This window comes from Artemia sp. Qi Xiang Cuo, chromosome 16 (assembly GCF_049724085.1).
Source record: "Artemia sp. Qi Xiang Cuo chromosome 16, ASM4972408v1, whole genome shotgun sequence".
NCBI classification, from domain to species: domain Eukaryota; kingdom Metazoa; phylum Arthropoda; class Branchiopoda; order Anostraca; family Artemiidae; genus Artemia; species Artemia sp. Qi Xiang Cuo.
The window spans coordinates 23,140,247-23,154,270 of NC_142809.1; the positions used below are offsets into that span (position 1 = coordinate 23,140,247).

The window sequence follows — 14,024 nt, forward strand, 5'->3', positions numbered from 1 at the left end:
GTATATTTTAATGCTTAAAATGAGTTATTTTTTCATCATTTACACATTTTGTGTTTCATAAGCTGATTCCGGCTAAAATTATAAAAATCAATTTCGATCGCGTGCGAAAATTTGCCATTCCTGTAATAAAATTTCTTGAAAATAATAGTATATTCATAAGTCAGTTTGATAAGGCAGCGTCGTGATAGTGAGTTTTGCATTTCGTGAGACCCGTACAATAGTGCTAGGTGATTCGAGCGTAATTAATTTGAACCAAGGATTTGTCTTTCTCACTCGAAACCTCGTTTTGCCACTTTCAAAGTTCGAGCTTGCAACATTAATCCGGCATATTCAGTTTAATGTGAATGTTCATGTTTTATTCAGTTTATGTTTATTTTATGAATGTGAATGTATCTGTATTTATTTTTCATTTGTTTCGTTTCACTTAATTACACGGCCAAGAATATTTCCAATCAGACTAGCATATCAAAGCCAGTTCAAACCAATATGATTTTTAACTTTTATTTTTTCCATGAAAGTGACAAGCTTACTACTTGTTACTACAAAAAAGACCCAGCAACTGAAACGTCTTTACAATGTCGTATGTGCCAGCAATGGCTCTGGAGGATCTTCATCCGTTTTTTTTTATGTTTTGCATTGACAATTATAAAACGTAATACTATCGAAATAATCACGAAGACCACACTGGCAAGGCCGTACCCAGTATTTTTTTTTGTCGGAGGGGGTTTTACTCAAAGATTTTTTTTTAGGGGGGGGGGGGGTTACACAAAAAAAACTCAAAAAACGCATGGAAAGTTTGTTAATATCCATTTTTGTTACGTTTTTACGAGTCAAACAAACATTTCGGGGGGGAAGTTCAAACCCCCCTGACCCACCCTCTGGGTACGGCCTTGCACACTGGCTTTCCATCATAAACGGGAAAAGTAAATTTTCATCTATCTTTCCTTTCCTTTTTCCAACATCTATTCCTTTTGATAAATTATTAAATATTCGGATATGAACGTTATCACTGTCCTCAAAGAAGTAATTTCCTACCTTCTTGAAGTTTGATTGTTTATTTATGTTGTCACTTAGTACACGGAGCTATGCTTGAATTTTAAGAAATTTTTGCTGTTGTTTCATGTAATTGTTGGTCTGTCATACTAAATGTCAGAATTGGATGGAGGTGCGGTATTTGCTAAATTTTTTTTGTCCAAAAAGTGTGACAAGTTTGCAGCAGCAGCATTTGAGCTTTCTCAGATATTTAGTATTGGTTAGCCAAAAGCCGATTCAGTGGGCTTTTTGGCGCCTCTGATTGCTCACTTTACTTCTAGATCTCGTCCCCCTCCATTATGGAATATATCTTTTTTCTTTTTTTGTAATACTTTTAGAGATTTATGTATTTTTAATTCTGCGGAGTTGTTCGTAAATAGACGGTTTTTAATGTCAGGCTATGGAGGGAAAAAAATCTAAGAAATCCTGTCAAAAACTATAAAAATGAGAGGGAATCATGGCTAGAATTTTCCAGTGGTTTCATAAGGCAACCAAACATAAGTCTTCTTGTCTTCTGCCCATCTTTCGCCTAACTTGAATTGATAATGTACTATATAACATGAATGATAATCAGGGAAAGGGGCGTTACAAGTGTTAGACAGTAATACAAAAAAGTACTCTGTTTACATAAATATGTGAAATTTTGTGTGGCTAAATTTTTGTATAAGCCTCTCATGTGCCAAATTGATCTAGTTCACTTTTATAATTTTATGAGGTTTTAGTATTTTAAAAAGGAAAATTTATAATATACCTTAATATGTTAAAAAGTATTTATAAACTTTTCATAAAAATAAGGTTTAATGTCCTAAACGTAAAGTGAATCCTTAATTTCATACCAACTTTTGAAAAAAAACTAACTAGCCGTAACCATGGCAGATATTCATTTTTGAATCATGTCTTAAACGTGGCATATTTTGTGGTTCTATTTTTCCAAGTTTCTTTAGTGTTTGACTGCATTTTATTTAATTTTTTTTTGTTCATTTCTTAAGCCCGTTAAGTAACTAAAGTTTCTTAAGTATTCTAATTTTCTTGCTTTTTTATAGTTAAGTCAATAACGAGTTGTTCAATCGATTGAAGATATTAAATCTTCATTTGAAATCGGATATTTCAGCTTTTTTATCCAATTGTTCTATATTTTCAAGACAACTTGTCATCTGAGAAGTTTTGAAGAGGTACAATTAATGTAGTTTAAAAGATTTAGTTTTGTGCTGTTCTTCTTCTATTGTCTGTTTTCTTGTCTCTAAGGAAAAAGTAGAACATAATTTTTAGTAGAGTAACATGTGCTTCCAAGCCAATGTCAGGTAGAACATCCATCTATATCCAGAGTTGGATTACTTTATTTTAAACATCAGAGCATTATTATGACTTTGTAACTTTCAAACGTTAAAAGATCTTATTTTTTTTTCTTCTAGGAATATATACAGTAGAATTGGTTAATGACAACCTTTATGAATGGGATGTGAAGATGTTTTCAGTTGACTCTGAATCCTCTCTAATGGCCGATCTTGCACTTCTAAAAGAAAGAGAAGGGAAGGACTATATTCAGTTTCGCTTTGTTTTCAAGGTTAGTGACGCTGGAACCTTTAAATTCCATAGTTCTGAGCACAAGGCTGCCCCAAGGAGGGTTGAACACCCCCCCCCCCCCCCGCCCCAAAAACAAAGGTCCGACTCGCAAAAACGAAACAAAAATGCATTTAAAATAAAAGTTCAAAATAGGGATAAAATCCTTTTTAATAGACAGTGTATAATGTACACTGTGTACAGTGTATATATAAACATGTACAGTGTATATATAACGTTTGGACAAAGGTCAACTCCATTGGGTGAATTGAACTTTACTCTGTCAGATTTTAATAAATTATCATAGATAGAGTTCAGCCCATATTCACCTGTATCCCGATTCAAAGCAATATTCTTGAATAAGATTTTGAATTATATCATTGAACGCTAATGAACCGAATCCAAGTAGGTCAAAGAGGCTAGCTTCCGCCTTTGCTTTGAAAAGAATTAGACATTTAAACAATATGTAGTTTTATTTTATTTAGTATGTAAACTTTTGTTTTAAATTGTTTTAGTTTAGTTATCCATAAGTATCCATAATTATTGTTAAATTTTTAATTTATCATTACAAATCGTGTCAGGAATTTTTTCTTTTATTGAAAACTTTCCATATTTAAGTATTGTTAAGCCAAAACTGTAGATGATGAATTAATTTCCAATTGACTTGAATAATCCATCACTAACAATTGAGTTAAGAACCGTCCAGTTCTTAGGAATCACCTGAAAAAAATAATTCCATTACCAGTCAAAGAAAAGGAAAAAATCGTTCAGTGAAAAGAATAGTCACGTCAATTGCAAGTAGCTCCCAGTTTTTTTTTTTTTTTTTTTTTTTTTTTTTTTTTTTTTTTTTTTTTTTTTACTTCCTGCTATTGACTTGTTGTTTCACTAAAGAAGATTTTCATAGGCCCTCGACCAGGATAAAAAAAATAATTCACTTTCAGAAGCTTCATTTTAAAACTATTTCTTCATGCAAGTAAATGGGAAGCAATTCGTTTAAGAACATTCAAAAACGTATTGCATCTTAAGTAGAAGACGAGATTCGTGGACGTAACTTGAATAGTCGATATAGTCTGTTCCAGGGGCGTAATTTGCTATGGGGCAGCGGGCAACTGCCCCCTCCCCCATACCCTAGTCTGCCCCCCCCCCTCCGAGCTGAAATTTGGTTTCTTCAAAAATTTTGTCAAAACTAAGATACCCTGCATAATTCAAGCATACAGAGAAATGGGTCAGTTTTCTTTAATATATATTTGTCTTTATGGTACTATATAGCTAATTTTGCAGTTTTTACTGTCATTTTCACTTAATTTGGGAAAATTGGCTCCAACTTCCCCTCCCCCCAAGGATTTAAAAAAAAATACGCCCCTAGTCTGCTCATCTCAGTGGAATAGAATATAAGTATTAGGTTTGCTGATTAAATGCTTTTTGAACCTTTATAGCCAAGACAGTACCCTGTCTGAATGGCCGTGGAACCATCGAAACTGATCTATGAGCTTTCTGGTGAGATAAGTACTATATCTAGCTTAGATCATAAAAATGTGGTATTTGACGCTAGACTTTCTAAATAAATTTAAAACCAGCTAATTCTTCTCATATGAGTTCTTATTAATACCATAAGTACTGAAAAAAAGACGCTATAGTGGAAGCGAATAGCTCATTATCATCAATATTTCCATCACAAAATGGAATTTGATACTTTACAGCAAATGATTCATTCTTACTTCATTCTATCTAAATGTTTGTATAGAACTTTCACTAGACCGTTAGGAAGGAGTTTGTTTGGAGGAGGGGGTTTGACAATTAACTACAAGGGAGCAGGGGAAATATATACAAACATTTATAGGAAGTTAGGGAGGGGAGTTACACGAATGGATATATTGTGATCGTATAGAGGATTGGGCCTGAAGAAAGCCCGTCCCGCGGTGCGTTTGCCCAGATCTTTTTTTTTCTATTAATGTTTTTTTAGGATAATTATCCGTTTGAACCGCCGTTTGTTCATATAGTTGCCCCTATTATCACTGGTGGATATGTTTTGGTGGGCGGGGCCATTTGTATGGAACTTCTAACTAAGCAAGGATGGTGCGCAGCTTATAATGTGGAATCTGTTATTATGCAAATTGCCGCGACTCTCGTCAAAGGAAAGGCACGGATCCAATTTGGCCCAAATAAGGTAATATCCTTTCATTGGTTCACAAATGTGTTCGCTACAATTATAACAGCTAAAGGCAGTATACTAAAAGAGAGAAAAAAAGATTAGATAATTTTACATGATGTTTTAGGTACATAAGGGGTAGTGACGTCACAGGAAGACAAAAATTATCCTCCAAATAATTATTAATTCTATAAAAGAATATGGTAATCACTAGCTAAGAAAGAAAGATATTTCAAGACTTAAACCTTGGCTTAAAAAAATATAGCCAAATAAAGTCCTCTATCTTCCATGTTGTACGTAAAATTAATGTCCAACGACTTGAGATTTGATGCCTAGTTACAGTTGTAAGTTTCAGCATTTCACAGCAGGACAGACTTTGAATTACAGAAGTAGCATGTATTTCCAGTTTTAGTAAATTTCAAGGATACCTCTGAATATGTCTGTTCTCGCAAATATAGAATTAGATGGCATGAAAACCTTCTCATGCTTAGTATTTTCTGTGTGGACTAGTGATCATGGATTCGGGTGAGGAGTACGATTTTTATCTGAAATTGTTTTAGATCGGTTCAGCAAGTTCACGGAATGTCAAACTATGACTTTAAACAACTTGGGGCTAATATAGAATTAAGTTTGCCAACATCAAATTTCCTGGTTCAAGCTTTGCATTTGCAAGAATCCACATTGAAGTATAGCAGAATCTATTGGGTGCAATAACTTGCTTTTAGAAAAGTTGCTAATGATCCTCTTCAATAAGAATAATTTGATGTAAAAAAAATTAATAATAATAATAATAAAAGTTGATTCATAGTAATCTTGAGTCCTATGGTGATGATAGCATCACCCTGATGCCACTTTTATGCTGGCAAAATTTCAATAAGAATGGTGCATTGTGATATCCCAATAAAACTTTGTAGAACTTATATAATCCCAAACCCGAAATTTGATACCCTCAAATCCTAATAAAAAGCAGGTAGAGTTATATTCGAAATGGATAGCTTTGACTACTCTTCCTTAAGGTTTTTTTTCTGGGGGGGGGGGGGTCATTATAGGTGGGAATATACTTTGGTACTGGTATAGAAGGTTGGCTAGTATTTTATCTCCAAATTTTGAACTAAAAGGACATCAAGAACAAAGAGTCTCCAGAACATTTTTGTTGGTAAAAGAAAAACTAAGTTGTTACTACTTTCCAGTTTACTTCAACTGGATCACATTACTGTAAAAATTAAAATTCTGTTATCATTCTTCTTAAGAATAGTATTTGTTGATAAATTAGGCTCTTTAATGACTGCTAAAGCGTTTTAACACAAATTGTATAAGATTGGGGTCTATTTCTTTCCATTTTAACCGCATTTCGACTTAAATCGGTGATTAGCTCCACGGCTGATTAGCTCCTTTCATTTATTCCTTTTATGAAAAGGAATAAATTTAAATTACTAAGGACATCAAAAATGAAAACTAATTCTTTAAATTAGTCAAGTAGAAATTAACACAACCATATACATCTCAAAAAAGATTGTGAAAAAACAGGAATTTAATTTTTAAGGAAAACGAGCTTCAATTTATAACTGTATTCTGAAAGTAACTTCGTTGCAAATTTTAAAAATTAAAAACAGGTGTTTCTAATCAGCAGAAAATGATCAAAAAATACATTAAAAATCATCATATAACCATAGAAAGTGCTGCTTTCTTGATTGTTCCGGTAAAAGAGAAGTTGGGACCTAGTTCAGCAAAGCTCTTATCTTTGAAAAATAATTTTAAGCCATGCTTCTTGAAAAAAGCTTGGCTAGGCTAGGCCTATTATTGATTTTACTAGATTTTTTGGCACTCCAGGACCTTTTAACTATGAAGCAGTTTACAGGTAAACATTATTGACTCTAAACGAAAGTATCAAATTATAGCCTATTGCCAGTTTTGCATAATCAATGACTTCCACTGACGCTTCAGGTAGGCCAAGTTAAGATACCCAGTAGGCTGTGTGGTTTGCTTAAATATTTTAATATATATCCACCTCATATTTATTATATAATAGTTGTCTATACCCTTTATACTGTTTTGTTGTATTTTAAAATACCAATTATTTGAAAAACAGCATCAGTTAAACTACTATCTTGCCATAACATAGTAGAAATTATTGTAAACACAACACTTTTGAAATGTTACCGGTCAAGAATTGTTGGAGCTGAAATTCTTGCCATCATGCTTTATTGTGAGTAAATCTTATTTATTGTTCAAACAAGAAGACATATCATTTGAAATGGCCCAGAATGACATACCATCTACTGTTCAAATGCAACCACAGCTGTTCCTAGGGTTTATAGTACCTGGGGAAAATATAATTTTCCCGACTCAATATTTTCCTGACTCAAATATAAGCAGAGAGACAAATCAAAATGAAAAATCTTATCAAAACAGGCAAACTCTGTGCATAGGCCACCCAGGGCAGCAGCCCTGAATGCCCTTTCCTCTCTGAGAAGCTCTGAATCTAATTTGCTATGTTATGGCAAGATAGCAAATTAGATTCAGAGCTTCTCAGAGAGGAAAGGGCATTCAGGGCTGCTGCCCTGGGTGGCCTATGCACAGAGTTTGCCTGTTTTGATCAGATTTTTCATTTTGATTTGTCTCTCTGCTTATATTTGAGTCAGGGAAAATATTGAGTCGGGAAAATTATATTTTCCCCAGGTACTATAAACCCTAGGAACAGCTGTGGTTGCATTTGAACAGTAGATGGTATGTCATTCTGGGCCATTTCAAATGATATGTCTTCTTGTTTGAACAATAAATAAGATTTACTCACAATAAAGCATGATGGCAAGAATTTCAGCTCCAACAATTCTTGACCGGTAACATTTCAAAAGTGTAATAGTTCAGCATCCAACTTATTCTTGAACTTAAATGTAGTTTAAACTAGCATAAGAATTATAGGCTGATGCTCTGTAAATATTATTTTACATCAAACAGTTCTAAGTAGAAAACTGTAAGGAGTTAGAACCTGTTAAAAACAATAAATAAATATTCTTAGTAGAAATTAATGCATCAAAAGAATTGCCTTTTTTTTACGGATTCAAAATATATATATATAAGACATAGAAGATTCATCAAGTTTAATGGTGTCCATTAAAAGCTATAAGCTTGAGAAAAATTTCCAAAGAGGAAGGTAAACCCACATGAAGTCAAGCAATCTTAATGAGAATCGCATCTTCAGATTCAGCATATCAGAGAACTCCATGGTAGACATTTCAAACTTCCATGTGAGCAATTGCATCAGACTAGTGGTCCTTGAATGTTGTGCTAGGGGTCATTCGAATGGAAATTGGATTTGCATTGCTCTCTTTCAGTGATTAAAAAATTGTGCAATCACCAAAATGTGGCTGTTTCACAAAGAGGGCCAAATTTGTCATTGATTGTCAATTCTGAGATAGCACATCAATTTACAAGCTTTGAAAAAATTCACATTGACCAGAGCAATGCTCTAGGGCATTTGTAAATGGAAAGTAATGTAGTTTAGTCCATATATAAGAGAAACACTAAACATGGCATTTATTTTCATAATCCTAGTCTTAACTAAGTTGATTTACAAGATTTTTCATGATAATATTATGCAGTGAAAAGTGATTCTGCATCAGCTATTATAAATAAATTTTGGTTGCTATTGTGTAGGTTATGTTGGTAGCTATTGTGTATCATGCCTTAAAGAACACATTTCAATGCCTATATAATCTAGCTCTCCATGGGCCTTCACACAAGTATAGGTAAGAGTATATGTGCATGGGGGGGGGAGTGTAGGAAATAATATCTCATCTCACTTCATCTAAGTTAAGCCTGAATAAGATTGATTTGGTAAAAAGAAGTCAATTTCTGGCTCAATGGGAATGCTGATTTGTTTTGCCTGATAAACAAAATAGGCTGTCTAACATGTATGCTTAAACTAAGTATTCAGAACCATTCAAATCTTTCTCTGAAGTCTAGTTAAATAAGCATTAACTAAACTCAGTTAAATCAGAAATTATGCTTCAGGGTATCAATGTACTCTGACACAAGATAATATTTGGTAAATTTACAGTTTACTACATAATTCAGCTTGGATGAAGGTTAATATATCACTTGATGTTTTTTTATTCTCTCTTATAATTCAATAATAACTTCTAAATTTGCCAAATAAGTCATTGATTGTCAATTCTGAGATAGCAGATCAATTTATGGGCATTGAAAAATATATATTAATCTTCCCATATGCAAAGAAGATAAAGCTGCACTGAGAGCCATTTGTACATGAAAATTAATGTAGTCTAGTACATATAAGACAAGCACTAAACATGGGCATTTATTTCTTAATCCATGTCTTATACAAGTTGATTTCTAGATTTTTTTTGATAATAATATGCAGTGAAAAATGATTGTGCATCAGCTATTGTAAAAGATTGTTGTTAGCTATTGTATAGGGGAGAGGGTTATTACATGCCTGAAAGAATGCATTTCATTGCCTTAATTAGCTGTCTCTCCATGGACTTTCACACCAGTATAGATAAGAGTTAATGTACATAGAGGGGGGGGGGGTAATCTGTCATCTCTGTTCATTTAAACTCAACCTGAATAAGGTCGCATTGGGGTTGTACCTCTTATGTTATTACTATCTTACATTTATTTTAATGCTTTTTTCTTCCTAAACTGATATGGTTTATGATATAATGACATATAAGATCATTTTAACAATTATGAAGAAAGGGTAGTGGATCATTTTGTAGTTGGGGCCTGATGCCTCAAAACGAACAGAAATTATTACAGTAGGTGGGGCGTCATGCCTCAAAACGAACAGAAATTATTAAGTATATAAAGGGGATTGCCCCTTCCTCAACACCTCGCTCTTTAAGCTTAAGTTTTTTAGTACTTTTGAAAAAGTGTCTTATTGTTCTAATTAAACAGCCCTTGTGTTTCAGGAGTCATTATAAAGAATCGATTTTGGGAAAAAAGGGGCGGGGAAGGGGTCTAGTTGCCCTCTAATTTTTGGTCATTTAAAATGGGTACTAGAACTTCCAATTTCCGTTCGAATGAGCCCTCTCCCGATATTTTAGGACCACTGGGTAGATACAATCACCCCTAGAAAAAAAAAAAAAAAAAACAGCAAACAAATAAACACGCATCCGTGATCTTTCTTCTGACAAAAAATACAAAATTCCACATTTCTGAAGATAGGAGCTTGAAACCTATGCAGTAGGGTTGTCTGATACGCTGAATCTGATGGTGTGATTTTCATTGAGATCACTTGACTTTTAGGGGCTGTTTCCCCCTTTTTTTCGAAAATCAGGAAAATTTTCTCAAGCTCGTAATCTTTCATGGGTAGGATTAAACTTAATGAAATTTGTATATTTGAAATCAGCATAAAAAGTCGATTCTTTTGATATATCTATTGATATCAAAAATTGGATAGTTTTTTAGAGTTCCGGTTACTATTGAGCTGGGTCACACCTTATTTACTGTTCGTTACCACGAACTGTTTGATAATAGTTTCAAATCTTTCAACACCTATAAAGGATTCATCAATCACTATATACTCACCAGCCATCTATTCTAATGTACCTTTGTGCATTCTGACAGTTTACTGATTTCTTTTAATCTTTTTTTTTTTAGAATCAGTATAGTTTAGCACGTGCTCAACAGTCTTTCAAGTCGTTGGTTCATATTCATGAAAAAAACGGCTGGTATACTCCGCCCAAAGAAGATGGCTAGTGTCTCCTTTTTCTTCTTTTTTATATTCCATTTTTTGACTTCTTTGTTTATGCGATGCGTGTGGAAAATTAAGGACTTAAACGAGCAAACACGCATGTACGTGAGAATGATCAAGGTCTAGGAGCTAAAACATAGTTTGCTCCCGTCTACTCTTTCTTTTAAATTTCAAAGACATCCAAAAAAAAGCATACATGACAAGAAAAATAAAAGTGAAAGCAACAGTATAATCTAATGATTCTTATCGATCTTTTCACACTCTTGTTGTTTTTTTTTTATGGAATGAAATCGATGAAGTTATTCGACCTTATTCCTCAATAGTGCACAAAAAAACATATTTTTTCAATCATATTCCTCTTTGTCATTACTTCCTTTCTTTTCTTTTAGTCGTTCGGTTTTTCGCAATTGTACATCTTTTTAAAGTTGGTTTCCACTGGCACAGGAAATACAGGGTCAGGTGAAGACATCTGTCCTCTCCTTAGATTCTCCTCCACAGATTATTAAAAGTATGTTTTTGGAGGTGTATTTTCATTCAAAATGTCTTTTGTATTTTCATTAGGAAAATTGAAAAAATGACCAATTTGTGCCCCCCCCACCCTAAAATTTGAAAAATACATTTTTCCCCTCTGAGTTTTCTTGAATTGACTCCCCTTTACTTTAACCAAAAATGGGTAATAGCTAAGTGGACACTATTAGATTTTGTTTTATCAATAAAAGTATTAGGTCTTGCGAAAGATGTTTTTATGTCTCGTTTAAGTCCTGTTCGGATATCTGAATTTAGATTTGTGAATTTTACCTGTATTAATAAATAAGGGGAAATCTTTGGTGCTTTTAGAAAAATTGTATAAGGAAATTCTGCTTGACGTTTATGTTCCCTGTAAAATATGCAATTTTGCAACAAGCTTATAGCTGTAATTGCACCGAAAGGAAAAGATATATATTGCCCTAGATTTATTAGTTACAATTCTGTCCATCTACAGAACCGGAATTGTAATACTGCTCAGGCCTCTTTTCAAAGAATAATCTAAAGTTGCTTTGTAATTCGGTGGATACATAGAGTTTGGGTAACTTGTGAGAGTGGAGACTGTCACTAATGTTGACAAAAATAATATCAGCGCCATCTAGTGTCTGGCGACACTTTTCGTTTTTCAACTATTGTAATCGTTTGTCTGTCAGGAACTGAGATCAGACACTAACTAATATCCTAAGCTCACAAAGTACGCTGAGTAAACTAATTAATCTTACTATTGCACTGAAAAACAAAGCCCAGTGTTGCCAAACGCTAGATGGCGTTGATAATTTTTTGTGACGACAATAACGCCAGTTCCCATTCTTATAAGTTACCCATACTTTTTGGGTGGATGTGTAAAGCTGAATCAGGGCGATCGAATGATGAAAGAATTGTAATCTTATGTTGAAACATTGAAGCTCTTAAGACAACCAAAAAATAGGATATAACTTGTACAGGGGACATAAAACTTTATATAGCAGAAATTATTTCTTTTTGTTTGATCCTAATGTTATTCTTGTTAGGAGTCATTTATTGTTTACTATAAGACGGGAAATATCTGTTTATAGAATGATGTTTTGACGTAGGGTTCAAAGGTTTGTGCAGACTATGATTAATCGAAAATATCGTCTTGTCCAAAACCAAAGAGCTTATCACATTTTTCTAATTTTGTACAAAAGTGAAAATGATATTGAAAAAAAAAGTATCGAGGGAACGGGTTTCTGTTTTCTATAGGATTCAAATAAAGACAAATTTGTACAGATTACAGCGTTTAGCTTAAAAGAAAAAGGGCTTTATGTTGGGTAAATACAGGTTAATTGCATATAGAATTTCTGGCCCAAAGCCATAGTTCATTTTCCTTTCGTAATTTTATAGCAATGTAAAAGCAGGGTTGTAAGAAGCTTTTTCGTGATTTCTTCTTTGATTTCTTTTTTTCTTTCTTTATTCTTTTTTCTTCTTTTTTTTGGCAAAAATCCGAATAAGAAAGATGATTAAGAATCATAATGTGAAACAAAATGAGATGGCTCGACCAAGCCGTTATTTTCACACAATCAAGTCTTGCACTCTTCGAGCTGAGGTTAATGTGAAAATTTGCTGTGATTGTATCCGTTTTTAAAAACACCCTATAAAACTCGTTATTTTAGAGTACATAGGTACATTTTGAGATAAATGGACGTTTTATGACAACCAGGACAATTTCTACGACAAACCAGGCGTCTTTGGCACGAATGTTATTCGTCTTTTTTCTACCATATAAAGTTATACTTTTTCAATTTATGCCTATTTTTGACGTCAAAATACTCTAACGCATAATATTTAAAAATAAAAACGTGTATTATTTTGCCAAAAAATAGACATACACTATCTTTTCGCTGTAATTATATGAGCTGAAGTTTTTTTTTTTTTTTTTTTTTTTTTTTTTTTTTTTTGTGACATATGTGCACTTTTCATTTCTGTCTAATTCATTATGCAACAATTTAGAAACACAAATCACTTAAGAATAGAACTTTTCTTTTCAATCAATATCTTCAACAAAATATCCGCAGTTCATCAGAAAAAAAAGCTGTTATATGTGCAGAATTTGGCAATGTTGATTAACTCTATTATAATATCAACGCTAATACGTGTATGAAATAAGTAATTTTTTTTTCTTTTTACATTTAGGACCGTGTTATTGAAAATGTAAACAATGCACTCGGGTAAGCAGGACTTTTTTGGAGTAGTTCACGTTTATTGCTTAAAAATTTAGTATTTTTATTCTTCCTTTTCTAGGCTAGTATGTAGTTTGATTGTACGCTAAGTGAGTTTATAATAAATACCAATTACTTTTTTTCCGTACAGTTAATTAGAATGAAACTGGATAGATTTTTGTTTGATATGGCGGTTCTTGTGTGCGCAATTCGTATGTGAAAAAATATCAACTTTTCAGGGGAAATGGAAACTATTTTTTGTCTTTTTTATTGGTCATGATTATTAATAATCCATACTACAGGTTAAAAAATTTGATCCTGAAATAGGCTGCCTAAAATTGTTTGTTAAATTTAAGCAAGAAGATGGGTTATTTCCAAGGCCGTACCCAGGATTTTTTTCGGAGGGGGTTTTACTAAAAAAAAAAATTTCTTTGTGGGGGTGGGCTACACAAAAAAAAACCTCAAAAAACTCGTACAAAATTTTTTATGTCCATTTTTGTTACGTTTTTACGAGTCAGACAAACATTTCGGGGGGGGGGGGGTACAAACCCATTAACGCCCCCCTTCCCCCCTGGATACGGCCTTGGTTATTTCTTTTTGCAATATCTCGCCATATCAAGAATTCCTTAGGGTTGCATTATTCGACACAGCTTCAAAAACTGCCCAGAGAGGAAACCGTCCAAGTTCGTTTATTTACAGCATAACAAGAACAAAAAACAGAAATTAGATAGGCCCTATTCCCTCCAAGTGAACACCCTGGCGCGAAAACAGGGAATATTACAGTTACATTTTACTAAAAATACTAGATTTGAACATGAGATGCTATTTATTTGATAATCAGCTATAGGCGAACGGATATAAG

General features: G+C 33.3%; 1 protein-coding gene across 1 annotated transcript in view; it reads left to right on the plus strand.

The window, feature by feature from the left end:
• The window catches only part of LOC148942691 (ubiquitin-conjugating enzyme E2 Q2), a 36,755-nt gene extending 23,452 nt beyond the window's left edge, over positions 1–13,303 (plus strand). Inside the window, exons 6-8 of the mRNA XM_089102055.1 lie at positions 2,445–2,596; positions 4,556–4,759; positions 10,367–13,303. Coding sequence (XP_088958181.1) covers positions 2,445–2,596; positions 4,556–4,759; positions 10,367–10,465 — 455 coding nt within the window. The 3' untranslated portion in view covers positions 10,466–13,303. The remainder of the gene's footprint in view (positions 1–2,444; positions 2,597–4,555; positions 4,760–10,366) is intronic.
• The last annotated feature ends 721 nt before the right edge of the window (positions 13,304–14,024 follow it).